Source organism: Dermochelys coriacea, chromosome 22 (assembly GCF_009764565.3).
Source record: "Dermochelys coriacea isolate rDerCor1 chromosome 22, rDerCor1.pri.v4, whole genome shotgun sequence".
NCBI lineage: Eukaryota > Metazoa > Chordata > Testudines > Dermochelyidae > Dermochelys > Dermochelys coriacea.
The window spans coordinates 1,496,393-1,521,070 of NC_050089.1; the positions used below are offsets into that span (position 1 = coordinate 1,496,393).

The 24,678-nt window shown below is 47.9% G+C and overlaps 1 protein-coding gene across 4 annotated transcripts in view; it reads left to right on the top strand.

The window, feature by feature from the left end:
- The first annotated feature begins 1,393 nt into the window (after positions 1–1,393).
- The window catches only part of HEPACAM (hepatic and glial cell adhesion molecule), an 88,299-nt gene continuing 65,014 nt past the window's right edge, over positions 1,394–24,678 (top strand). Inside the window, exons 1-5 of one of the 4 annotated variants that reach the window (XM_043500987.1) lie at positions 1,394–1,593; positions 16,842–16,963; positions 17,996–18,159; positions 18,499–18,546; positions 19,152–19,627. In XM_043500987.1, the coding sequence (XP_043356922.1) occupies positions 19,543–19,627 (85 nt within the window). In that variant the 5' untranslated portion in view covers positions 1,394–1,593; positions 16,842–16,963; positions 17,996–18,159; positions 18,499–18,546; positions 19,152–19,542. The remainder of the gene's footprint in view (positions 1,594–16,841; positions 16,964–17,995; positions 18,160–18,498; positions 18,547–19,151; positions 19,628–24,678) is intronic. The other 3 variants (XM_043500988.1, XM_038380664.2, XM_043500989.1) reach the window with 3 other exon arrangements.

Sequence of the window (24,678 nt, forward strand, 5' to 3'; positions counted from 1 at the left end):
AATAATAGCACAGAATCATGGATATCACAGTATTGTGGAAGGAAAATCAGAGAGTTCAGTTGAAAAACCTGTTAAAGCTAAATAAACGACAAAATGAAGATATAGGGGAGGATTTCAAGGATACTTAGAATGCAAAGATAACAGGACAGCTGTTTAGGGAAGAGGTAGTTGCAATCAGTGAAATGGGAAAAATAATGAACTATTCTTTTCTAATACATCAAAAATTACCTGTTTGTGGTATGGCAGCTTCCTAATACAGGAGCTAGAGGTAGGATGGAGGAAATTCAAAGTGGCAAACTGCCTGCCTTCATAACAAATAAGATGTTGGCTCAATGGACAAAAATAAAAGAAATAGATTTGTGCAGGGTTAGGCACTATCCAAGGGTCTCTTATGCTGAGAAGAGGTGATGAGACAAGGAAACTTCCTGTGATGAAACAGAAAAACTGCCCGCCAGGAGTTAAAGAGCCTTTGGGCCCAGCGAGCCCTGCCACATATCTCTGCAGCCAATGCGAGGCCTAGAGTGGGGAGAAAAGGAGACCTTGGCTCAGTTTGGGGCTGCCTGGCGAAGAGACAGGAGCTACTGCCTCTATACTGGAGCGGAAGGGTTAGTAGCCCGCCAGCTGAGGCAGCCACCAGGGAGTGTGAGGACTGTCTTTCTGACCAAGGGAAACTGTGGAGGAGACCTAGGAGCTTTTGGCAACTGAGGGAACTGCGTGACTGCAGCCCAGAGACAGTGTGGGGTTCGGCCAGAGGTGAAAGTAAGCCGGTCCGGTCCAGTACGGCGTACCAGCAAGAGCCAGTATGCGGTGCCGGACCGGATCGCCTTCGCCAGCGGTGATTTAAAGGGCCCAGTGCTGCTACCACTGGGGGGAGCCCTGGACCCTTTAATTCACACCAGAGCTCCCAGCCACCTCTGCAGCAGGGTGATTTAAAGGTCCTAGGGCACCCAGCCAGTGCCCCGGGGCCTTTAAATCGCCCATTCCGGTTGAGGCCATGCCTCTTCTGGTTGAGGCAATGCCCCCACTCAGGACTCCGGTGCACCAGTAAATCCTTTAAGTTACTTTCAACCCTGTGTTTAATGCAAACCAAAGTGTCCTGATATTGTCACCACCTTAATTATGTCAATTTGGGAGAAGTGATTTTTATGATGTTTAAACGCCATTGAGGTTTTTCTGCAAGTTACTATTTAAGGTGCTGCAAGGTATTTCAGAGCATTCAAAGCAAAATCTCATTACAAGTGGGCTGATGTTTATACAGGTTCCTGAATGCCAGAAAACCCATCTCGATGTGCTGGGCTCTGAGAACTGAAGCCCGGGACTTTGGGGCTGGTCACAGTCCCTTGGTACCCATGTTCCCTTCCAGCTGTGACAAATCCTTGCTCTGTTTTCTTAGACGCACATCAAACCATTTGGCACATGTTTGGCTTTGCTGAATGTTGCTCCGCCAAGCACCAGTAATTGCTTAGCTGCAGTAAGGATGGGCTAGAGGACAAGACAATGGCCTGCAACCTGGGTTCAGTTCCCAGATCAACAGCAGACTTTGTGTGTGACAAGTCACTTAATTTAACCAGTGCTTCATTCCCCATCTATAAGGTAAGGCTAGCCCCTTTCTGGGTCATTGGGAGGAGAAGGATAAAACCATTAATGACTTGGGGTTGCTCAGATACTGTGCGTGTGAGACAGCACAGGATAGCGCAGCATAGGCACCAACTTCGTGCATGCTCTGGGGCTCAAGCACCCACCAGCCACGGCTGTTTGGCGCTGCCACCCATCAGCTGTTTGGCAGAAGAGAGCAGCGAGCGGTGGGCAGGTGGAGGTCTCGGGGGAGGGGTTGGAGCAGGGATGGGTAGAGACAGAGGGAGGGTGGAGCCTCAGGAGAGGGGGTGGAGCCTCAGGGGAAGGGGAGGAGCAAAGGAAGGAAAGTGTCTGAGTGAGGGCAGGGCCTTGGGGGAAGGGGCGAAGTAGGGGGCAGGGCCTTGGGATGGAGTGGGGGACCCCTGGGGAAAACTAGAAGTCAGCACCTCTGTAGCACAGCATGATGCAGTGTTTCATAGAACAGGGCAGAGCAGTGTACTATTAATAAATTCTAAGGCCAGGGACCACTGTGATCATCTAGTCTGACCTCCTGGATAACACAAGCCAGAGAACTTCCCCATAATAATTCCTAGAGCAGAGCTTTTAGACAAACATCCCATCTTGATTTAAAAATCATCAGTGACGGAGAATCCACCTCAACCCTTGGTAAATTGTTCCATTCATTAATTACCCCCAATGTTAAAAATGTACACCTTATTTCTAGTCTGAATTTGTCTAGCTTCAACTTCCAGCCACTGGATCATGTTAGACCTTTCTTTGCTAGATTGAAGAGCCCATTAATAAATATTTGTTCCCTATGTAGGTGCTTCTAGACTATGATCAAGTCACCCATTTACCTTCTCTTTGTTAAGCTAAACAGATTGAGCTCCTGGAGTCTATCACTGCAAGGGAGATTTTCTAATCCTTTGTCATTCTCATGGCTCCTCTGTGAACCCTCTCCAATTTATCAACACTCTTCTTGAATTGTGGACACCAGAACGGGACCCACTATTCCAGCAGTAATCCATAATGGATTTGCCATCACTGACAATTTTTAAATCAAGGTTGGATGTTTTTCTAAAAAATCTGCTCTAAAAATTATTTTGAGGAAGTTCTGTGGCCTGTTTTATACAGGAGTCAGACTAGATGATCACAATGGTGTCTTCTGGCCTTGCGGTCTATGAATTGTGTAGTTAGTTTGCAGTGTTGTAGCTGTGTTGGTCCCAGAATATTAGAGAGACAAGGCGGGTAAGGTACTATCTTTTATTGGACTAGCTTCTGTTTACTGGACTAACTTCAGATCCTGAAGAAGAGCTCTGTGTGGCTTGAAAGCTTGTCTTTTTCACCAACAGCTGGTCCAGTAAAATAAGTTCACTCACTTGCCTTGTCTCTCTTTGTAGTTTGGTCAGTAATCCTTTTCCTTTACTGTATAGGCCAGGCACTGACTGCTGCCCAAAGGGCAGTGTAGAATAGGGCAGGGCAATGTACTATTAGTAGATTCTAAGGCACAACACAAAGTTTCTAATGACACTACAGATCCCAGGAACTACTGTTGAGTGCCACCTACTGGAAACTTGTTGACCTATATTTTGTTGACCTATTTGTGGATGGGCAGAGCACTCATGTAACATTTCTCTTCCTAATATGGAAAATTAGTAATCTCCCATGAGCCCTTTGGTCACACTAGGCTGAGCTAGAGTGGTGACACAGGCTGTTATTTATCTGTCTGGGAGCTAGACGGGCCCATGGTCCAGCTGCCTTACTAGAGTCTCCCCTGCCATGTGGGGGTCTCCAGGCTAGTTGAGTGGTGGCCGGGTCCCAAACCCTGTGCTGGGGACAAGCAGCTGACCAGCACCAACCCCCTTTAGGGAGGCAGGAGGTAACTACTCAAATCAACATCAATAAAGCGATACTAAGCAGCGAAGCCCCAGCCTGTGTCTGGAAGCAATGTCAGGAGGAGATCCCTGTGGAAAGTTAAACAGAGACCTTCCCCTGAATCCCCCATGAGAGTAGGGATTCAGTCCCCAATGCCTAGGTACACAGATGAAGTGCTCTGTGACCTGGTTCAGAGTTCAAGAAGCACAAACCCTCATCTCCCACTGTGTGCTCTGAAGCTAGGGTGCAGCATGAGCTCAGAATGATGAGTCTCTGGTCCCGCTGCATAGACTCATCCCTGTCCCATGGTGGCGACATTAGCCAGGACTGTCTGGCTCCAAGCTGCTCTTTCTGTCAGCCCTACAGCTTTTTTGCTCCTGATTCTCCTTCCCCAGCACCACAATAAACAGCAATTCCTTCCTTCTAATCACCTGGCCATGAGTCACCTGTGTGAACCCCAGCCAGCCCGAGCTTTGGGTTTTGGAGTGGCATCCTGTGAGAGATTACACTCTGCATGCACCTATGTCAATCTGCAACCTCCTATAACAGGTGGTCTACCCCTTTAAGAGCCAGGAGGGCCATGGAGCAGCCAGCCCTATTCTGGAGATGATTCCAGTAGGCAGGTGCTGGGAATCTTCAGACCCAGCATCTAGTGATTGCGCCTAATAAATCCCAGCTGAGGATACAAATGAGAGCCCAGCTCTATAAGGCAATGGGAGGAGGAGGAAAAGGATAAAAATGCAAATGCCCCTTTACTGGGGTTAGAGCAGATAACTGTAAGAGGGCAAACTGGCCTTGTAATCAACCCCCTATCCTTCCTTCTGCTTGGGGAAGGTCCAAACCCAGGTTAGGAACAGGATGAGAGTTTTATGCTATTGCTGCACTTTCCTCTGTTTTGTGTGCTGGAGAATAAACAGGGCCCTGAGATAGGGGTGACAGACTCAGCTGGGTATGCCTAGTTGATTTCCTGGGCTGGTGACTGGGTCCACCAGCCTACCCCTCCATTTGTTTTGTGAAGGCCATTTTCATTGTAAAACTGGCCCTGGAGCCTCTATGCTGAGCTAAAACACAAAGGAGATGTCGGGAACATTTCTTGCACCTAGCAGAGGGCTAACAATGGAGAGCTGAGATTCCATTCAAACGGAAGGTCCATGTGCTAGCTAAAGTAAAGAGCAATTGTCATTGGAGACCTTTGCAAAACTTGTGTGTGTGTGTAAATCTTTACTTCACCTATGCTGTGCCCCTGAAGAAGTGAACTATAAACCCAGAGTAGCCGCAAGCATGGAGCTTTGGGAGAGGATGTGCTTAAGACAGTGGGAAGACAGGGTCAGCACTGGTCCTGAGGCATAGGGGAGCCAGGCTGTTTGGTCCCATTTCTGTGAAGGGGTCACAAACAGTCTGTGCCCAGAAAATGTGCCAGAGAGGCTGGGAAGAAAAGCAGTGCTTCAGTCTACTTAGCTCAAGGGAAGAGTAAAAGCACATGGGTGTAGCGTATAGGGCCCCCACTGGTGACTGTCCAGATGGCTGGGCTCTTATGTGACACAAACTAGAGAATTTCACCCAATTACCCCTTCACTGAGCCCAATAACTGATGTAAGCAGAGTCAGGTTGAACTGTACCCTGACATCTGGTGGTGAGTTGTAGAAAAGGACTTCAAGGGCTGATCTCTTTTGCATGAGCACACCCACCCCGCCTAGCACAATGGGACTGCTTGCCAAAATGGTCACTTTGGCTGCTGTGGAATCCCCAGTCTCTTTGTTATTGGGACCGGAGTAATAAAGTGGTCTGAATCAAGGACTGTAGAACTGTACCTGGCATTTTATGATGGAGGGACTTGCCCTCAATTAAGTAGCACTCACTAGGCAATGGACATGGGTTCTAGAACCCAATGTGTTGAGAGGTATGTGTATTCCTTTTGAGGGTCCCAAGCATCAATTTCATTGCTTCCTCTTACCACTGTGTAATAGCAGAGCTAATTTTGATTCTATTAGGAGTCAGATTACAGGCTGTTGAGCTGAATTAATTTTGGGCCAATATTGCACCAGCACAGAGGCTCCTCTACTATGAGCTGAAATCAAGTGGGGGGGCTGAAGATATAGTGGTGAGCAGAGTGGGATGTGGCTCTGGGAATGGTTGGTGGAGCGGCTCGTTGGACAGTTGGTGGGGCGGAGCAGCTTGCGGTGAAGGCTGCAGCAGACCCCTGTGGAAAGGCAGGGCAGTCGGCTGTCGACACAAGCAGCGGAGTACGTAAGGTCCCCCCATATCTCCCCCCTTTTCCACCCAGGCTGGGAGGTAACTCTGCAGATGAACTTTTAAACTCTGGGGCTGTGCTGGGACTTTGGGTGACTTTTGGGTTGCTGGACTCGAGAACCAAAGGGAAAGGGCACAGCCCAGTCTGCTTGGGGGTGGGTCTCTGGTTCATGGTTTGGGTTTATGAACCCTAGTTGTGGTGTTTCCGCAACATAATGCCGCATTGTTTCCCTCCTTTATTAAAAGGTTGTTTTTTGTTTTTTTTTTGCTACACTCAGATTCTGTAATTGCGAGCGGGGAAGTATTGCCTCTTAGAGGCGCCCAGGGGGTGGTATGTAATTGTCCCAGGTCACTGGGTGGGGCTCAAGCCGGTTTCGCATTGTGTTATTGAAACAGAACACCTAGATACTGAACCCGGCCCTTGTTGCTGCCAACTCTGATGGGCAGAAGGGTTACACTTATGTTTGACTAAAGTATCCAGTCTGGATTTGAAGACATCAAGAGATGGAAAATCTGTCACTTTCCTTGCGAATCTGTTCCAATGGTTAATCAGCCTCATTGCTGAAAAATGTGTGTCTCTATAGTCCAAATTTCTCTGCCTCTATCTTCCAGCCACTGGTTCTTGTTCTGCCTTTCTCTGCTAGATTACAGATCGCTTTAGACCAGGGGTCTCAAACTCAATTTACCTTAGGGCCAGTACCAGTCCTCAAATCCTCCCAGCGGGTCAATAATGTTACTCATGATGCCCAGAACCCGCACCACAAAATTCCACCCCCCCCCAAACTCTGTCCCCCCCACCTGCCTAAGGCTCTGGGAGGGAGTTTGGGTTGGGGAGGGGGTCTGGGATGAAGGCTCTGTGATGGAGTTTGTGTAGTGGGTGCAGGCTCTGGGCTGGGGCAGGACGAAGGGGTGGGGTTGCAGGCTCTGTGAGGGAGTTTGGGGGCTGTGGGTGTGTGGAGAGGGGGTGTGTGGGAAGGGGGAGGGAGTGCAGGTTCTCGGAGGGAGTTTGGGGGTGGGAGTGTAGCACTTACTTGGGGCTTCAAGGTGGGGGGGCCTCCCTGTGCTGCTACCCCAGGCACTGCCCCCACAACTTCCCATTGGCCACAGGGGAGCTTGGGGTGTGGGCAGCATGCGGAGGCATTGCCTTTCCCCACCCTGCCCTGGGGCTGCAGGGAGGGGCCGGCAGACATGTGGAATGAGCAGGCAGAAGCCACTCAGCTCCACTGTGCTGCCGGTGGTGAATGAGGCCCCGGGCCATTGTAAATCATCCAGGGGATGCGCAGGCAGGGCCTAGGGAGAAACCCCGTCCCAAAATTGCTGGAGCCCCGCAGGCCACACTGGGGCTGCAGATGGCCCATGGGCTGGGAATTTGAGACCCCTGCTTTAGAACCTGGTATTTTCTACCTATCAAGGGGCCGGACGAATTGCATCCGAGAGTGCTGAAGGAATTGGCGGCTGTGATTGCAGAGCCCTTGGCCATTATCTTTGAAAACTCGTGGCGAACGGGGGAAGTCCCGGATGACTGGAAAAAGGCTAATGTAGTGCCCATCTTTAAAAAAGGGAAGAAGGAGGATCCTGGGAACTACAGGCCGGTCAGCCTCACCTCAGTCCCTGGAAAAATCATGGAGCAGGTCCTCAAAGAATCAATCCTGAAGCACTTAGAGGAGAGGAAAGTGATCAGGAACAGTCAGCATGGATTCACCAAGGGAAGGTCATGCCTGACTAATCTAATCGCCTTTTATGATGAGATTACTGGTTCTGTGGATGAAGGGAAAGCAGTGGATGTATTGTTTCTTGACTTTAGCAAAGCTTTTGACACGGTCTCCCACAGCATTCTTGTCAGCAAGTTAAGGAAGTATGGGCTGGATGAATGCACTATAAGGTGGGTAGAAAGCTGGCTAGATTGTCGGGCTCAACGGGTAGTGATCAATGGCTCCATGTCTAGTTGGCAGCCGGTGTCAAGTGGAGTGCCCCAGGGGTCGGTCCTGGGGCCCGTTTTGTTCAATATCTTCTTAAATGATCTGGAGGATGGTGTGGATTGCACTCTCAGCAAATTTGCGGATGATACTAAACTGGGAGGAGTGGTAGATACGCTGGAGGGGAGGGATAGGATACAGAAGGACCTAGACAAATTGGAGGATTGGGCCAAAAGAAATCTAATGAGGTTCAATAAGGATAAATGCAGGGTCCTGCACTTAGGATGGAAGAATCCAATGCACCGCTACAGACTAGGGACCGAATGGCTCGGCAGCAGTTCTGCGGAAAAGGACCTAGGGGTGACAGTGGACGAGAAGCTGGATATGAGTCAGCAGTGTGCCCTTGTTGCCAAGAAGGCCAATGGCATTTTGGGTTGTATAAGTAGGGGCATAGCGAGCAGATCGAGGGACGTGATCGTTCCCCTCTATTCGACACTGGTGAGGCCTCATCTGGAGTACTGTGTCCAGTTTTGGGCCCCACACTACAGGAAGGATGTGGATAAATTGGAAAGAGTACAACGAAGGGCAACAAAAATGATTAGGGGTCTAGAGCACATGACTTATGAGGAGAGGCTGAGGGAGCTGGGATTGTTTAGTCTGCAGAAGAGAAGAATGAGGGGGGATTTGATAGCTGCTTTCAACTACCTGAAAGGGGGTTTCAAAGAGGATGGCTCTAGACTGTTCTCAATGGTAGCAGATGACAGAACGAGGAGTAATGGTCTCAAGTTGCAATGGGGGAGGTTTAGATTGGATATTAGGAAAAACTTTTTCACTAAGAGGGTGGTGAAACACTGGAATGCGTTACCTAGGGAGGTGGTAGAATCTCCTTCCTTAGAGGTTTTTAAGGTCAGGCTTGACAAAGCCCTGGCTGGGATGATTTAACTGGGACTTGGTCCTGCTTTGAGCAGGGGGTTGGACTAGATGACCTTCTGGGGTCCCTTCCAACCCTGATATTCTATGATTCTATGATTCTAAGGTACTTATACACAGTAAGAAAATCAACTCTTCATCTTCTTATTGGTAAGCTATAAGATTGAGCTCCCTAAAGTCTTCATTGTAAGGCATTTTTTCAGCCCTTGTAACATTTCTATGGCTCTTCTCTGCACTCTCTCTGGTTTTTCCTTCTTCCTTTTCAAAATGTGGACACCGTTGATTAGCTTCCTATCTGGAGTTCTCAATAGCAGAGCAGCTACTGTCCCTGTCCTGGATCTCCCCAGGACCAGAACATGCTGTTGCACTGATGGCTCTGGGCAACAGGATCTGTGTTTGGTTGATCTCAGCATCCATGCAGCCTGTGCAGGAAAGAGACAAAACACACAAGACAGAGACAATAAAACAAATGGCTGTCACTCTGAGGGAGACTGTGATGGGGCATCTGCCCCACACTGGCCTATAAAGGGGTTAATAGAGCCCTAGGGAGGCTGCATAGGAGGCAGCCAATTAGAGAAGGACTGTGAAGAGCAGCCAATCAGGGTTGAGCAAGCTGCAGGGAGTCCTCCTGGCCCCAGCCCCGGGGCAGCCTGCACCCGAAAGTCCTCATCCCTGGCCTCACCCCAGAGCCCACACTCCAGCTGCAGCCCTCACCCCCCAACCCTCTGTCCCAGCCCTGAGCCCTCACCCCCCACACTCTGAATCCCACAGCCTCACCCCCGCCACACATCACCTTCATACTGGTGCACAAAATTAATTCCACGCATAGATATAAAAAAATAGAGGGAACATTGACTGCAACTCCCCCCCTAAAATTGCCTTGTAACCTTCTCCTCCAATAAAACCTCCTTTTTGGATCAGGACCCATACAATTACAACACTGTGAAATTTCAGATTTAAATAACTGAAATCATGACATTTACAATTTTTATAATCCTATGACCATGAAATTGACCAAAATGGATGGTGACTTTGGTAGGGCCCTACTTATGTTCTCCCAAGAGACAAATGGCTACACACCAGACTATTTGGGACCAGTGGCTGGCGCTGCCTTGCTGAGTAGTGGCTGAGCCTCCCGCAGTGGTTCTGAGACTGTGGTTCTGCCTCTGGCAGTGATGTAAAATCTGTCGGTGATGGTACTGTCACTGATGGCTATGTCCTTTGGTGATGTGAGATCCAGATCTGCAGCTAGAAGAAGGGCTGCTTTTGACGGGTGGGTCAGAGCACTTTGGTACAATGAGCGACTCCTTCACTGAGGGTCTGTACAGCAAACACAGCAGCCTTTCCAAACAGCGGTACCTTCCAAACAGGCTAAGACATTGCAGCCTGTTTTACCCAGAAGGGGACATTTGTCCCAAATGCCACAGTGACAAACCAAGGGCCAAGAGAGCTTTAAATCCCTCTGGTTTACCCCCTGTACCCCAGAGGAGCTCAGCTTAACAGCTCCTCTGTAGTGTAGCACCTACCGTGCAGTATTGCAGCATCAAGGTTGGACAGTGAATCTAGATACTCTGTGTGGAATCCACTATCTAGTGTTTGTGCATGTGTTGTGCTGCACCGCCCCTGACTAGAAGGGGTCAGAACTGCCCATGTGCATATCATTTCCTTTTGATAATCAAAGGACGTGATTCCTTCTAGCCGGCAACAGAGTCTGTATAAAGAAAATCTGTAGGCGTTGTGTGTGCGTGTATCTCCTATAGATCCCAAAGAGCTAGCCTATCCACATATCTCCCTGAAAAGGGGCTTGTCTGCAGTCTAATCTCCCACCACCCCTAACACACTCTCTTAAAATCCCTGACGGATCATGGCAGAATGGTGGGTGGGGTCTCCCTGCTGTGCAGCTATGTTACAGACCACATCAACTTGGGGAGCAGCAGGTGATTCCCTGACGCATAGAGCACAGCACAGCACAATGACTGACCTCTGAGACCAAGATCAATGACACAGGCGCCAAATGCTTCCTTGTTGCCCTGTTCGTCAGAAAGAAACACCTCTACTATCTCCTCAAGGGAGCAGTATGCACACACATTTGTAAACTGTCCATTCATTGTATTGTCTTTCTGATTCCTCAAGTATAAATGCAGCGGAAATGCTCCCAAGTCTAAACCCTCCATGGCTGTAAACACAATCCATTTGTACTATTTTCCAAGAATCGTAGAAATGTCAGGCTGGAAGGGACCTCATGAAGTTGCCCCCCCCCGCTCAGGCAGGGCCAGGTAAACCTAGACTGTCCCTGACAGGGGTTTGTCCAACCTGTTCTGAAAAGCCTCCAATGATTGGGATTCCACAACCTCCTTTGGAAAACTATTGCAGAGTTTATCTACCCTTATAGGGGAAAGTTTTTCCTAATATCTAACCTAAATCTCCTTTGCTACAGATTAAGCCCTTTACTTCTTGTCCTACCCTCAGTGGACATGGAGAACAATTGATCACTGTCCTTTTTATAACAGCCCTTAATAGATTTGAATACTGTTATCAAGCTCCCCCTCAGTCTTCTTTTCTTAGAACTAAGAGGGGGGCAATCACCTTCCGTGTCTTACATCTGACACTCTTGTTAATACTCCTCAGAATGATATTAGCCTTTCTGCAACTGCATCACATTGTTGACTCATATTCAATTTGTGATCCACTATGACCCCCAGATCCTTTTCAGCAGTACCACAACCTAGCTAGGGTATTCCCCATTTTGCAATTGTGCATTTGATTTTTCTTTCCTAAGTGAAGTACTTTGTGTGACAGGGTCCCCAGGGTGCAATCTGGACTGTGGCCAGCTGAGCTTTCTGTCCCACCAACATGGGGTATCCCTCTCACACTGTGATGCTGTTGTCAAGCCATAAACCTCTGGAAGGGACTGCACTAACACAGCCATCCACAGGCAGGCACACATCCAACAGAGACTCATGAACCAATAATAGAGAGACTACAGCCAATTCCCCCCAGGTCCCCAGCCTTACACCCCAGAACTGTACTGTCCTACCCTGATCAGAAGCCTGGCCAGTGTAAGTTCATTATCCAGTTTGCCACTTGCTCTATGTGGAGAGGGCACACACCATCCTTTGTAAACTGAGCTGAGAGTTCCCAAGCACTTCAACCAAAACACACTGTTTTAGGTAAAAAAATAAAACAGATTTATTAACTACAGAATGATTGATTTTAAGTGATTATAAGTAGCAAGCATAGAGATCAAAGTTGGTTACCGAAGAAATAAAAATAAATTTTCAGTCTAAGTTCTATAAACTAAACAGAATTTGAATCAAGCAGTGTCTCGCCCTGACAGATGGTATAGTTCCTCAGTACACAGGCTGCGACTCTTTTCCGGCCTGGAACCCTCTTCCCCAGTTCAAAGTCTTTGTCCTCCAGACATTCCTCCAGGTGTTGAGTTGGTAGGGGGAAGGGAAGAGGCCAAGTGATGATGTCACTGCTGTGATGTGGGGAATCAGGCAGTCCCCATTAGTCAAGCAGTTTCCATTGTCTACATGTTCTCTCTGAGAAGTCTTCTGGGATGGCTGTTGGAAATGTGGATTTTCTTTAATGGGCCATCATCACATCTTGCTACTCCATTGTACCTGAAAGGCTGGTTGTGGGTGTTCCCAACCTCACAACATATTTCAGTAACACACACATAGCAAAATCTCATAACTTCACATACAATGACAGCACATACAATCCAACAGGATATTAATGTTCAACAGATCAAGACTTTTAAAATGATACCTCACAAGGCATACTGTGTACAAAACATATCATAATTATATTACAGTGGTAAATATGGGTTCCAGAGTGTTACTCAAAGGTACAGAGTGTCACACTTTGCATTTGTCTTTATTGAATTTTTGAATTTTCTCTACACCTATACGAATTTTAAAAGTTATTGAAATTTTCCTGTTTGCATTGATTTTAATTTTAATAATTTGAGTTGTAGCTATATTACAAGTGTTTTCTCCATTCATAATTATAAGGGGTTACAATGAATATAAAAACATATACTTTAATAACACAAGTATTTTCTTTTGGGATTTTAAATCCAGTATAACTACTAACCTAAGATTAGAAAATTGACACAAATTATTTCAGGGCCCATATCCCCCAAGTTCCCAAGGCCCAGTGCTAGGAACATCCTGATATGTCTGAAGTTAAAGACAGACAGATGTCTGGTTAGAAGTTTTGTGCCTGGAGAAGCAAAAGAAGCATTTTTTCATTTTGGCTGCAAAAACACATGTCCTTGACAAAACCAGAAACACATAATTAAAAGATATGGAGTAATTTATAGCCTGTATTAGATGAGCAGTTGATCTGTTTGAGGGAAGATAGGCCAAATGGCATGAACTGATGAGTAGGGGCCACCCTGCATAATGATTGCATCATCTGTGGGGATTCAACCTGGGAGCGCCGCATCTAGGAGCATGAGGCAGAGCCTTAGCCGCTTTGTGGCTACCCATAGACTAACTACTAGAGGGGCCAGAGGGCAGCATGAGTGTGGGTTGCACCTCTGTGTTTGAGGATGGGTTAGGCAGGCAATGGTGTGAAATTGCTCCAGGTTTCTTTGTTTCTGGGTTAAGTTTGTTAGTGATAGACATTACCGGAAAGCTCATGGAGCATTGACTGTGAAGATCTAGGAACTTTCCATGAGCTGTCAGTATAAAACTCAGCATAGGCAGCGAGTTATATGGGCCCGTGGTGCCTATGCTCCATCAATATTCATGAATGTGGGCCCAGCTTCACCAGTGTTTGGGCCCCAGACCCCATGCTTTGGGGGGGCCCCGCACCATGTGTTGGCAACGGGAGATGCTCTCACTTCAAGGGCAGCTCCCTCGCCTCCCCACAAGCAGCTCCCTCCGAACCCGGAGTCACTGCATGCTGTGGAGAGGTCCCAGCACTGACCCAGCTCCTGGCCCATTGGTTGGGAACCCTGGGCAATGGGAGCTGCAGGGGCCGATGCCAGAGCTGCCTGACCATGCCTCCACAGCAGGGATGGGGAGAGAGCCGCAAGGCAGAGAGAACAGCAAGAATCTGTCGCTGTCAGAAACACACAGACACAGCGGGGGGTTGTGGGGACAGACAGATGGAGCTGTGGGAGGGGGAAAGGAGCAGCGATGGGCACACCGGGGCTGACATAAAATACACGCTACAGAGGGGGCTTCCTGAGGGGTCTATAGCAACACCCCCCCCCGGTAGAGCAGACCCCAGGCTGCGGCTGGCTCCGTCCATCACTCCCCCCGCCCCACAGAGAACCACACACCCTCTGCCCCCCAAAAGACCCCCAATGGCCCCTGTGCCCCCATCACCCTCTCCAGAGAGTCCTCCCCTTTGTGCCTCCAGAAACAGCTCCTCTCCCCTACTCCAGAGCTCCCTGCAATCTCCCCCTTTGCCTTCCTGCTCCACCCCAGCCCATTAGCCGGGAGGCTCCCAGTCTATTGGCCAGCACGGCCAATGGGAGCCGCACCTGAGGCAGGGGGTCTGCTTGCAGATGCAGATCTGCCTGGCCGTGCCTCCACAGCAAGGGGAGGGGGAGCCACAAGTGAGCAAGCCCCAGTCGTCGTCATCATCATCACCACAGGCCCAGCAGTTCTCTGGGTATTTAATTTCACTGAGGCAAGTAATTCAATCGACTCTTTCTTTCCAGACAGTTTGTGGCTTTTCCTGTAAGAAAACTTACAATTTCTTTGCAAAAAAAAGTCCATGGATAGTTTTTTCACTTGAGAAGTATATTTTCTGTTTTTTCATAAGCTCATTTATTTTGTTAACTCAGTTTCATAGGCAATTTGAAAAGTCACTTGAATTGTACCTGGTTTTTTCCATTGGTCCAAAAACACATGGAAGATGTGCAGATTTTTATTTCTGTGGGCCAAACCATGCTGTGTAGAAATGTAAATGTCGGAGCTAGAAAAGCTCTGCAAGGGTAAGGGTCCCGTCAGAAAATTGTTCTCAAGTCATTCATTCTTCTGGGCATTCCATTCTATTGTTCCTTCCTATAGTGAAAGTGATCAGTGTTTCCACCCACAGGGGAGAGGCAGAAGACTGGGTCAACCCTGCAGTGACTCTGCCTCTACCCTTGTTCTCTGTCTGCTCCCTCTAGCAGCCCCTTTGGTCTCCTTAGGATTGCCCCTACCATTACTCCCTCTGGATCTTCTTTCTCTGGAGCGTCTCATGAAGTAAAATATGTCATTACAGGTTCTTATCTCTGTAATGTATTTAATTTTGATGTATTTATTAAGTGTTAATTAATGCACTGTGGGAGTCCCCTTCAGCCCTCTGTATAAATTGATCCTCTTCTTTCCATATGTTTTGCCCATAGGATTTTCTGCAGCCCTAGGACAGCCAGCAATAACCCCTGTACCTTTGCAATGGGGTGAGAGAAGGGGACCATGGGTTCCCTATTTATGTGATTTGAAAGAAGTGTTATCATTACTCAGGGCACCAAATGTGTTTAAATGATATAAGTGCTTGTAAAATCCCAAAGCAAGCTCATTTTCATTTCTCATATAATCTCATATACAGTAGACACACATTTTTCATTAATTATGTGAGTTGAATTTATTATTATTATTTATTATTATTGTTATTATTATTAGCTACGTTACTGGGGGGTTTTCAGTGTGGAAAAATGTGTGCTATTTTATGGGTTGAATGATATAATACCCTCCTGCCCCCAATGTCTGTCACTAAGTCCGGTAATTTTGTCAAGTGTTCATCACACAACATGGTGGTGCCTACCCCTGCCTTGTACTTCAGGGGGTCATTTGGTCCAGGGTGCCCAGGGGAGTTAGCGGGAGGCCTGGCACTGGCAGCAGTGAGTGACCTGGCCCCAGCCCGCTCCGCTCCACTTCGCTGGCATTGCTCAGGGGCGGGGGGCTTCAGGGAAGAGTTGGAGTGGGGGCGGGGTGAGAAGAGGTGGGGTGGAGCAGGGTTGCTCGCTGCCATTGGCACCAGGCACCCCAGTAATCCCCCAGGCCACCCTGGACCCCACGTCCTATGGATGGGACGGATCCACTTGGTCACCACCAAAAAATATATAAACCTGCCTCCCATGATCTCAGGGTAACCCCAAGGAGTCTTTGTCTAGTTTTTTTTTTTTTTTCCACCAAATGCATCCGATGAAGTGAGCTGTAGCTCACGAAAGCTTATGCTCTAATAAATTTGTTAGTCTCTAAGGTGCCACAAGTACTCCTTTTCTTTTTGCGAATACAGACTAACACGGCTGCTACTCTGAAACCTTTGTCTAGTTTGAGTCTGTCCTTTTCTCTACTTTCTGCACCAAGCTATGGTGCCTATTGACTCTCAGGCCAGGACAGCAGTGAGAAGTACGAGGACTCTGGCCAGGCCTAGGTCTGGATTTATCTGCTCTCAGATGATGCTATCTCCAAGGGGGAAACTTCACCCAAACAATGGGACTGTACCTCCAATCCAGCTGTTCCAACCTGGCCCCAGATGGACCAGAAACTCTGCTTATTAGAGGAAAAAGCCAAGACTTCAGTCTGAAGTTGCCAGCAATCATTACTTACCTACCACCAGCACAGAAAGGAGTTCTCTTTCCTCCCTGTCTCCTCTTCTGTCTGTACTTGGAGACAAGACCCATTGTTTAAGTAGCCGAGAATGACAGGTTTCAGAGTAGCAGCCATGTTAGTCTGTATTCGCAAAAAGAAAAGGAGTACTTGTGGCACCTTAGAGACTAACAAATTTATTAGAGCATAAGCAGTGAGCTGTAGCTCACGAAAGCTTATGTTCTAATAAATTTGTTAGTCTCTAAGGTGCCACAAGTACTCCTTTTCTTTTTAGCCGAGAATGTTCAGGTTGTAATTTCCCATCGTTCAAGAAAAGGGTTAAGAAACCATGCTGGTATTGTAACTTGCTGTTTTTCTGCGCCCGTTAGTTGATGAAGCAGAGGGGGCCCCAGCTTGTGTGGTATTCAGAATTTAAGAGTGAAACCGTTAAAAAGACCCCCTAGGACAGCAACAGTTGTGGGTGCAACACCTAATGAGTCCATCCCTGGGCCAGCTCCTTGTCTGAGAGAACAGGCTGCAGCAGTCTGCTGAGCCGAAGGTACAGGAAGGCATTGCTACTGATCAGCGCAGATGCAGTGTGGGAGCCAGCATAACCCCACGGCTTCACTGTTTCTGCACAGTCTGAACCCTTCGTCCTTCCGCTGTTAGTAGGGTTGTACGTTCTGCTAGGGTCTGTCCTTCCTAACATCACTTCTGTCTTTCCTGCACTGACTGTGTGCCAACTGCTTTTCAGCCAGTTGCAGATCTTCCAGGCACTGGGACGTCTTGCGGACTGAGGTTATAAAGATGATGGCCATGCCTTATTAGTAGAAGAGATGTACAGATAAGTGTCATCCACGTACTAGCAGCATACATGTACACAGCTCCTTACAATCTTCCCAGTTCTTTATTTATAGTGCTGTAGTAGCCAAGGGCACAGTCATGTTCGGGGTGTGTTATGCTGGGTGCTATATAGACACACGTACATGCTGCCTCTGCCACAAAAAAATACTCTGTAAAAAGACAAACACAGGTGAGGTGAGGTGTGACGGAATGGGTGCAGTAATCAGAGGGATGACTGACACACACGGAATTAGCTCCATGCCCCTCACATTAACCACTGTGCATTGTAAATAACCTATTGCCACCTGCTGTGCTAGGTACACCTCCATCTCTGACCCACCAATTGTCTATTGCTAATTCAAGCGTCTTGAGTGTCAGAACAATATGTGGATCCTTAGGTGCTTACCCAGGGCCCCCCCCAAATCTGCAGGGATGGAATTCAGTGTTACTACGGAATGCAGGCTTCAGCAGGCAAGACCACGTCCTGCCACCTCCCGGCAGAACAATCCATCCTGCCATCTATTGACGGACTGGTGGAAAAGGCGTGCATCGACACTCCTACTCTATCTAGGTGCTCAGCAGCCAGACCTGCGTTGCCAGAATGACCAGTTTTGGCTGTTTTAGGTTAAAATTCACTTTAGTCTTGACCACAGGGGTAATGAAATGTAATTATCCTTATTGGGTGCCTAAAAGTGAGGAGAGGGATAGCTCAGTGGTTTGAGGATTGGCCTGCTAAACCCAGGGTTGTGAGTTCAATCCTTGAGGGGGCCACTTAGGGATCTGGGCCAAAAGCTGGGGATTGGCCCTGCTTTGAGCAGGGGGTTGGACTAGATGACTTCCTCAGGTCCCTTCCAAGCCTATGATTCTATGAAAAGGCAGCTTAACATGTTCTACAGGCCTCACCCGCTAAGTGGGGGATAATGTCAAGTCCAAGGAAATTTGAGGGGGTGGACAAGTGTTTCTACTTGGTGATATATTACCTCTGTTTAAAGAGTCCTATTTAACCCTCCAATGCTTAAAGAGAGAGCTGATCAGACTCCACTTAGAGCCCCTGGTTCTGCTCAGGGGTCACTAGAGCTGCAATCACTGATCAGCAGGTCTGGGGGACTGAGCCTTTCACCTGATTTGGGGAGAGCATTGTAGTGAAAGATCGCACAAAGATCTCTGCTGAGATCACTGAGAACTGGGAATCTCGGAACATGTCACTACAGCTGGAGGCAGAGGCAGTGGTGAGTGGCAAGCGGCGGCAGAGACATTAGCGGTGGGGGTGAGCAGAGACAACAGCAGAGGCACCCCTTGCATGGATGGGAGGGGAACCCATGCAAAAGCACCCCTGAATTCTAGGGCTTTGTGGGTGCAAAAGAGGGGAAAGGAAGTGGCATGTTAAAAGGACATTTGTCCATTGGACTTTCACACTGCAAGGGGGAAAGCTGAGGCGAAGGACATGCCCCCGGTATCATGAGGCAGGCCTGTACTTACAGTTGCACACTTTTGAATCATGGTGTTTTCCCAAATTAATGCTGAGTTGCCACTCCCTTTGAATAGCTGTTTTCTCTTGTTATCCCCAGACTCGGTGTTTGCGAGTGAAGAAGCATTGCCCCTTGGAGGCACCCTGTGTGAGTGTTTAGTTTTCCCAGATTTTGGGGGGTGGGGGGTGGAGACAGAGAGGGCTGAAGCTGGTTTGGTTTTGTAACATTAAGAGGAGCCTCTAGATAGTGAACCCAGCCCTTCTGGCTCCTGGCAGCACCTGGCAAAAGGGTAGAGTATGGAACATCCACTCATGGCAATGCTGTAGGGCTGGATGAGCCAAGTGGACGTGGTCTTGGAGGGAATCCCAACAAATGTCCTCTGCCTAAACTGCTCTAAGAATGGGCAGCAGATAGCATCCGGCATCAGGGAAGGAGACACTTTCTCCATGAGGAAGGGAAAGTATCGGTTAAGACGTCAGGGAGCAGCGTTCCTCTAGGGGGCAGCAGTCCCCCCTCCTCATGCCACTTCCTATAAAGAATGTCCTGTTTAATGAACCTCAAGAGATTTGACCATGTGAGACACCAGAGCAGAGTTATTTGTGATCCAGTGAGCCAGGGAAGCTTGGCAAACTCCACTGCACAGTGACCACAAAGAATGCAACCCCTTTAAAACAATGCTAAGTGTCTGGCTTGAGCCCAAGAGGCCAGGAAATGCAAATGCCCTGCATAACTGCCCTGCTGGTGCATTTCAGGGAGAACTGCACATGCAGTGCAGTGTGCGCTGCACTCTCGAAGAGGGAGCAAAAGAGTGTCAACTGGGATTCAGAAGCTCCTTGTTTTCAGAGGTTTAAGTCAGGCCTACGCTTTTACTTTGTGTTTGAAGGTTTGGGGATATTGTTCATTATTTCTCAGTCCTGGCAGCTAATCCCCTGACACTGAGGATGTAGGGTTCATGAAACCAGAAAATGTCAGGTCTGACCAAAAGAAAAGACAAACTCAACAACACACAGAGCTCTGTCTATTCAAAGAGGAGTTGGCAGGGCTGAGCGGTGGCAGAACAACTCCAAGCAGTACTGAGGGACGTGCCCGGAGTGGACAAATCATGCCAATTGTCTGCGAGAGGGACCTAAAGCTAAACCCAAAATGAAGAGAGAAAGGGAAGCCTTGTCCAGAGTCCCTAGTGCTCCAGGTTTCGTGCACTTAGTGTGCCTTCTTCTAATCCACCCAGGTAGGAAAACAAATCTCTTAAGAATCTGGGAAGTGGGAGAGGGTGTGCAGATGTTGTTGTGTGGCGGGAAAAGGGGGGTGAGGTGAGGCTTTGGAGCTGAATGCTGGTGTTCATGAGCCTGTTTAGCCCCTACATGAGCAGGGGATGTTTATTCAAGCAACCGCCCTGAATACCTTTTCTTTCCCCTCACACAGTGGCTCTCTGGCTTCGGGAAAGGATTGTTCCCGCTGCATTTCAATGTAATGAGAGAGAATTAACTAGCGGTTTCTTATAGAGCACATTGTTGATCTGTGAATCAGGCCTGGGGAGTGTTTGTTCTGTTTGAATGAGCTGTAGAAGCAGGACAGTTGGATGTTGTGAGTTAATCTAACACCCTCTTCTGGAAAGACAATTGAAGGAGATTGAGACCCATAATTCAGCTGTTTAATGCTAAGCCAAGGTCTGGAGGTGCTGGAAAGTTCAAACAAAATGTTATGTAGTTACTGCCAAGCATGCTGGCCATAAGTTTTGACTCAAGCCCTAGTCAAAGTGTAAAACAGACCGTATCACATTTGGAAAGTAACTGGCTCCTGATATTAGTGTAGAAATACCGTAAAAGTAGTTTATTTTAAAACCTTGCTTCTGCACAAACTCATCTATGTTCATACTGACTTCCCAGCTCCCAAGAGATGTGGAATTGAATGGGAGCTGCGTGTGAGCCTGGATATAGTTTGATCTAACCAGCTGCTATAGAGAAGAACTGTCTCCCATGTCACGGTTTCTTGTGGCAGCCCACACGTGTATAGTTCAGACACTCTCTGGAATGGGCTTTCCTGATAGAGACTCAGACTGCTTTTTGGTTTCTGCTTTAATTTACCTTTGAAAAGTCCCCCTTAGTGCCATGCTGTGCTCGTTTTAATCCACTCCTGCCAGCTACAGACTCTGCCCAGTAGCTGATTAGTTGTCAGTGTCCCACTCAGCTGTTTTGGTTGTGCAGTGAACACATTGGGAACAGTTTGTCCCAATCCTTTTCAGCAGCTCTGAGCTGAATGAAGATGTTTCTCTCTAGAACGGTCTGTGCTATTTTTTGTGGCTTGTATGTTCAAATAGCTCTAAACTCAACACTCCACAATGATGTGGACTGATCAGGAGCTAAAGCTGAGAGACCTCCCAGAAGGAGACATGCACGTTCTCTCCCACAGGGAATGTGAGGTAAACACTAGGGCTGTTAGACCAGCTCTTTCCATGGAGGAGCCAGACTCTCAGCCTGTCCCAACCCCGCAGAGCTGGCATACATCTGACAGGGTGTAGGCAGAAAGGGCACAGAAAGGTGTCCAATGTGCTGCAGCAGCTTCACGTCATGTCGTATTGCTGGCAGCTCTTTGGCTAAAGCACTGTCACTGGATTATCATCTTTATTGAGCAGGTGTGTTTCCAGTGAGGTCCCTCAGGGATCAGCTACTGGCCCTACACTAGTTAACATTTTTATCAGTGACATGGAAGAAAACGTAAAATCATCACTGACAAAGTGTGCAGTTGACACACAAAGTGTGGAGTGATAAATAACGAAGGGGACAGGTCAGGGATACAGAACCATCTGGATTGCTTGGTAAACTGCATGCAAGCAAACAATATGTGTTTTAATAAGTGTAAATGTATACATCTCGGAACAAAGAATGTAGGCCAGATGTACAGGCTGGGGGACACTCTCCTGGGAAGCAGTGGCTCTAACAAAGATTACCAGCAATCCGGATGGCTTCGTATAAGTGACCTATCCTCTTCATTGTTTAACACTTCCCAATTTTTATGTCATCTGCAAACTCTATCAAGGATGATTTTATGTTTTCTTCCAAGTAATTGGTAAAAATGTTAAATTGAGTAGGGCCAAGAACCGAGCCCTGTGGGACCCCACTGGAAACGCACCAGCTCGATGATGTTTCCCCATTTACAGTTACATTTTCAGACCTATTAGTGAGCCAGATTTTAATCAATTGAATGTGTGCCACATTAATATTCTATTGTTCTAGTTTTTATTCAAAATGTCATGTGGTACCAAGTCAAATCCTTACAGAAGTAGAAGTGTATTATTTTAACACTATTACCTTTATCAGCCAAATTTGTAATCCTATCAAAAAAGATATCAAGTTAGTTTGACAGGATCTATTTTCCATAAACCCATGTAGATTGGCATGAGTTATATTACCCTCTTGTAGTTCTTTATTAATTGAGTCCCATATCAGCCACTCCATTATCGTCAGGGACGGATATCAGACTTACAATCCTATAATTATCTAGTATCAGGGGGTAGCCATGTTAGTCTGTATCCACAAAAACAACAAGGAGTCCGGTGGCACCTTAAAGACTAACAGATTTATTTGGGCATAAGGTTTCATGGGTAAAAAACCCACTTCTTCAGATGCATGGAGTGAAAATTACAGATACAGGCATAGATATACTGGCACATGAGGAGAAGGGAGTTACCTCACAAGTGGAGAACCAGTGTTGACAGGGCCAATACAATCAGAGTGGATGTAGTTCACTCCGGAGGTGTGGTGTCAATTTCAGGAGAGGTAAAGTTGCTTTTGTAGTGAGCCAGCCATTCCCTGTCCCTATTCAAGCCCAAATTAATGGTGTTAAATTTGCAAATGAATTTTAGTTCTGCAGTTTCTCTTTAAAGTCTGTTTCTGAAGTTTTTTTGTTCAAGTATGGCTACTTTTAAATCTGTTATAGAATGTCCAGGAAGACTGAAATGTTCTCCTACTGGCTTTTTGTATGTTACCATTCCTGATGTCTGATTTGTGTCCATTTATTCTTTTACATAGAGACTGTCCGGTTTGGCCAATGTACATGGCAGAGAGGCATTGCTGGCACATGATGGCATATATCACATTAGTAGATGTGCAAGTGAATGAGCCCCTGATGGTGTGGCTGATATAGTTGGGTCCTCTGATGGTGTTGCTAGAGTAGATATGGGGACAGAGTAGGCAATGAGGTTTGTTACAGGGATTGGTTCCTGGGTTAGTGTTTCTGTGGTGTGGTGTGTAGTTGCTGGTGAGTGTTTGCTTCAGGTTGGGGGACTGTCTGTAAGCGAGGACTGGCCTCCCTCCCAAGGTCTGTGAGAGTGAGGAATTGTTTTCCAGGATAGGTTGTAGATCGTTGATGATGTGCTGGAGAGGTTTTAGCTGGGGGCTGTATGCGATGGCCAGTGGTGTTCTGTTATTTTTCTCGTTGGGCCTGTCGTGTAGTAGATGACTTCTGGGTACCCGTCTCCTTGTATCAATCTGTTTCCTCACTTCCCCAGGTGGGTATTGTAGTTTAAGAATGCTTGATAAAGATCTTGTAGGTATTTGTCTCTGTCTGAGGGACTGGAGCAAATTCAGTTGTATCTTAGGGCTTGGCTGTAGACAATGGATCATGTGATGATGATCACACCATCAGGGACTCATTCACCTGCACATCCACTAATGTGATAAATTATCTAGGTCATCCATTTGCCCTTTTTAAATAGCGGTACAACATCAGCATTATTCCAATCTTCTGGAACTTCCCCCCGTGTTCCAAGACGTACTGAAAATCAACATTAATGGTCCAGCCAAGTCCTCATCCTGCTCTTTTAAAACTCTTAGATGCAAAGTTATCTAGACCTGCAGATTTTAAAATGTCTAACTTTTGTAGCTGCTATTTAATATGTCCCTGAGATACAAGTGGAATGGAAAGTTTGTTATCATCATCATCATATAATATGACTACATCATCTGATTTCCCCAACTATAGAACAGAAATGTCAGGGTCACTGCCAGGATGATGGAGTTGGGGTAACAGGATAACTAGGCCCCAGGGTCACAGGTGAGATGATGGGGTTGGGGTAACAGGATAAGCAGGCCCCAGGGTCACAGGTGGGATGATAGATCAGATGATGGGTCATGTCTGGGCTGACAGGGTTTGAGTGCTCTCCAGGACAGAGAGCTCTTTTACTTATTGATGTCAGGCATGTAAATGGCACAGTGTCACAACAGGGTCTGACCTAGTGGTCAAAGCCGGAGTCAGTAGTCAGGCTGGGTCAGATACCAGGAAGCTACAGTCCGAGTCAAGTCAAAGGACAAAATTGAGAGTCAGGTAACAGGAGGCAAACAGGGTCAGGTGAACAGAAGCAGGGTGTTGCAGGGAAGCAGCCCCCAGCAGGGAGAACCCAGCTGAATGGACAACTTCCTGTCCCTGGGCTTGGGTTAAATAAGAGCTGGGAACCAGGCAGGGCCCCTAGGGTTCCACCAATCAGATCCCTGCACTGGAGTCCTCTGCCAGGGTTCGGGTCCTACTCTGGCAAGCGATTAGCAGGGCAGTGGGTGTGAGGCTGGAGCTGAGTAACACCTGAGAGCCCTGTGGCCCAGCGTTCCAGGCCCGTGTTCCCTGACATGCAGCCAATAGCCCCACGGTTACATTTGTCACTAAAAGAGGAGCAGCTGGTCTGTCTCAGGGCAGGCCCTGCAGTAATAGGCCGTTCACTGGCCCCTCCTCGTAGTGTAATTATGAATGGCTGGAGGCAGACATCTCCCCCAGCTTTCAGGTGACGGAGGGAATGAGGGCACATCCCCCCAGTCTTGAGCCTGGCGGAGGGGAGATGAAGGAGGCCAGTTCCAGGCGAGGAGTGTTGATGGGCCGAGCACTCCCTTCTCTTGCTGTGGGCCACTACCCGCTGGTGAGCACAGAGAAGAGCTGGTGGGGCTGGGCCATTGGGAACTGCCCTGCTGCCTTCTCTCAACTCAGCCCGGGGCATGAGAATCCAGCTGCAGGCATGATGGGGCTGCCGAACATGGGGGTGTCACACGAGATGTACAATGCTTGGCAGCCCTACCCTAGGCTCTTGTGACCAAAGCCCCGCTCAAAATGAATGGCTCCTCCCCAGTCACTGCTCAGACAGCGTCAATCTGCAGCCATCGTCCTCCAACGTGCCCCTGTTGCTGGGAATGCCTGGCCTTGGGGCAGTCCATCTCCAGAGCTCCCCATGAACTTTCCAGTCTCACACAGCTTCCCCCACTTCCTGCAGAGGGGAACCATTCTCAGCTTGGCCCCACA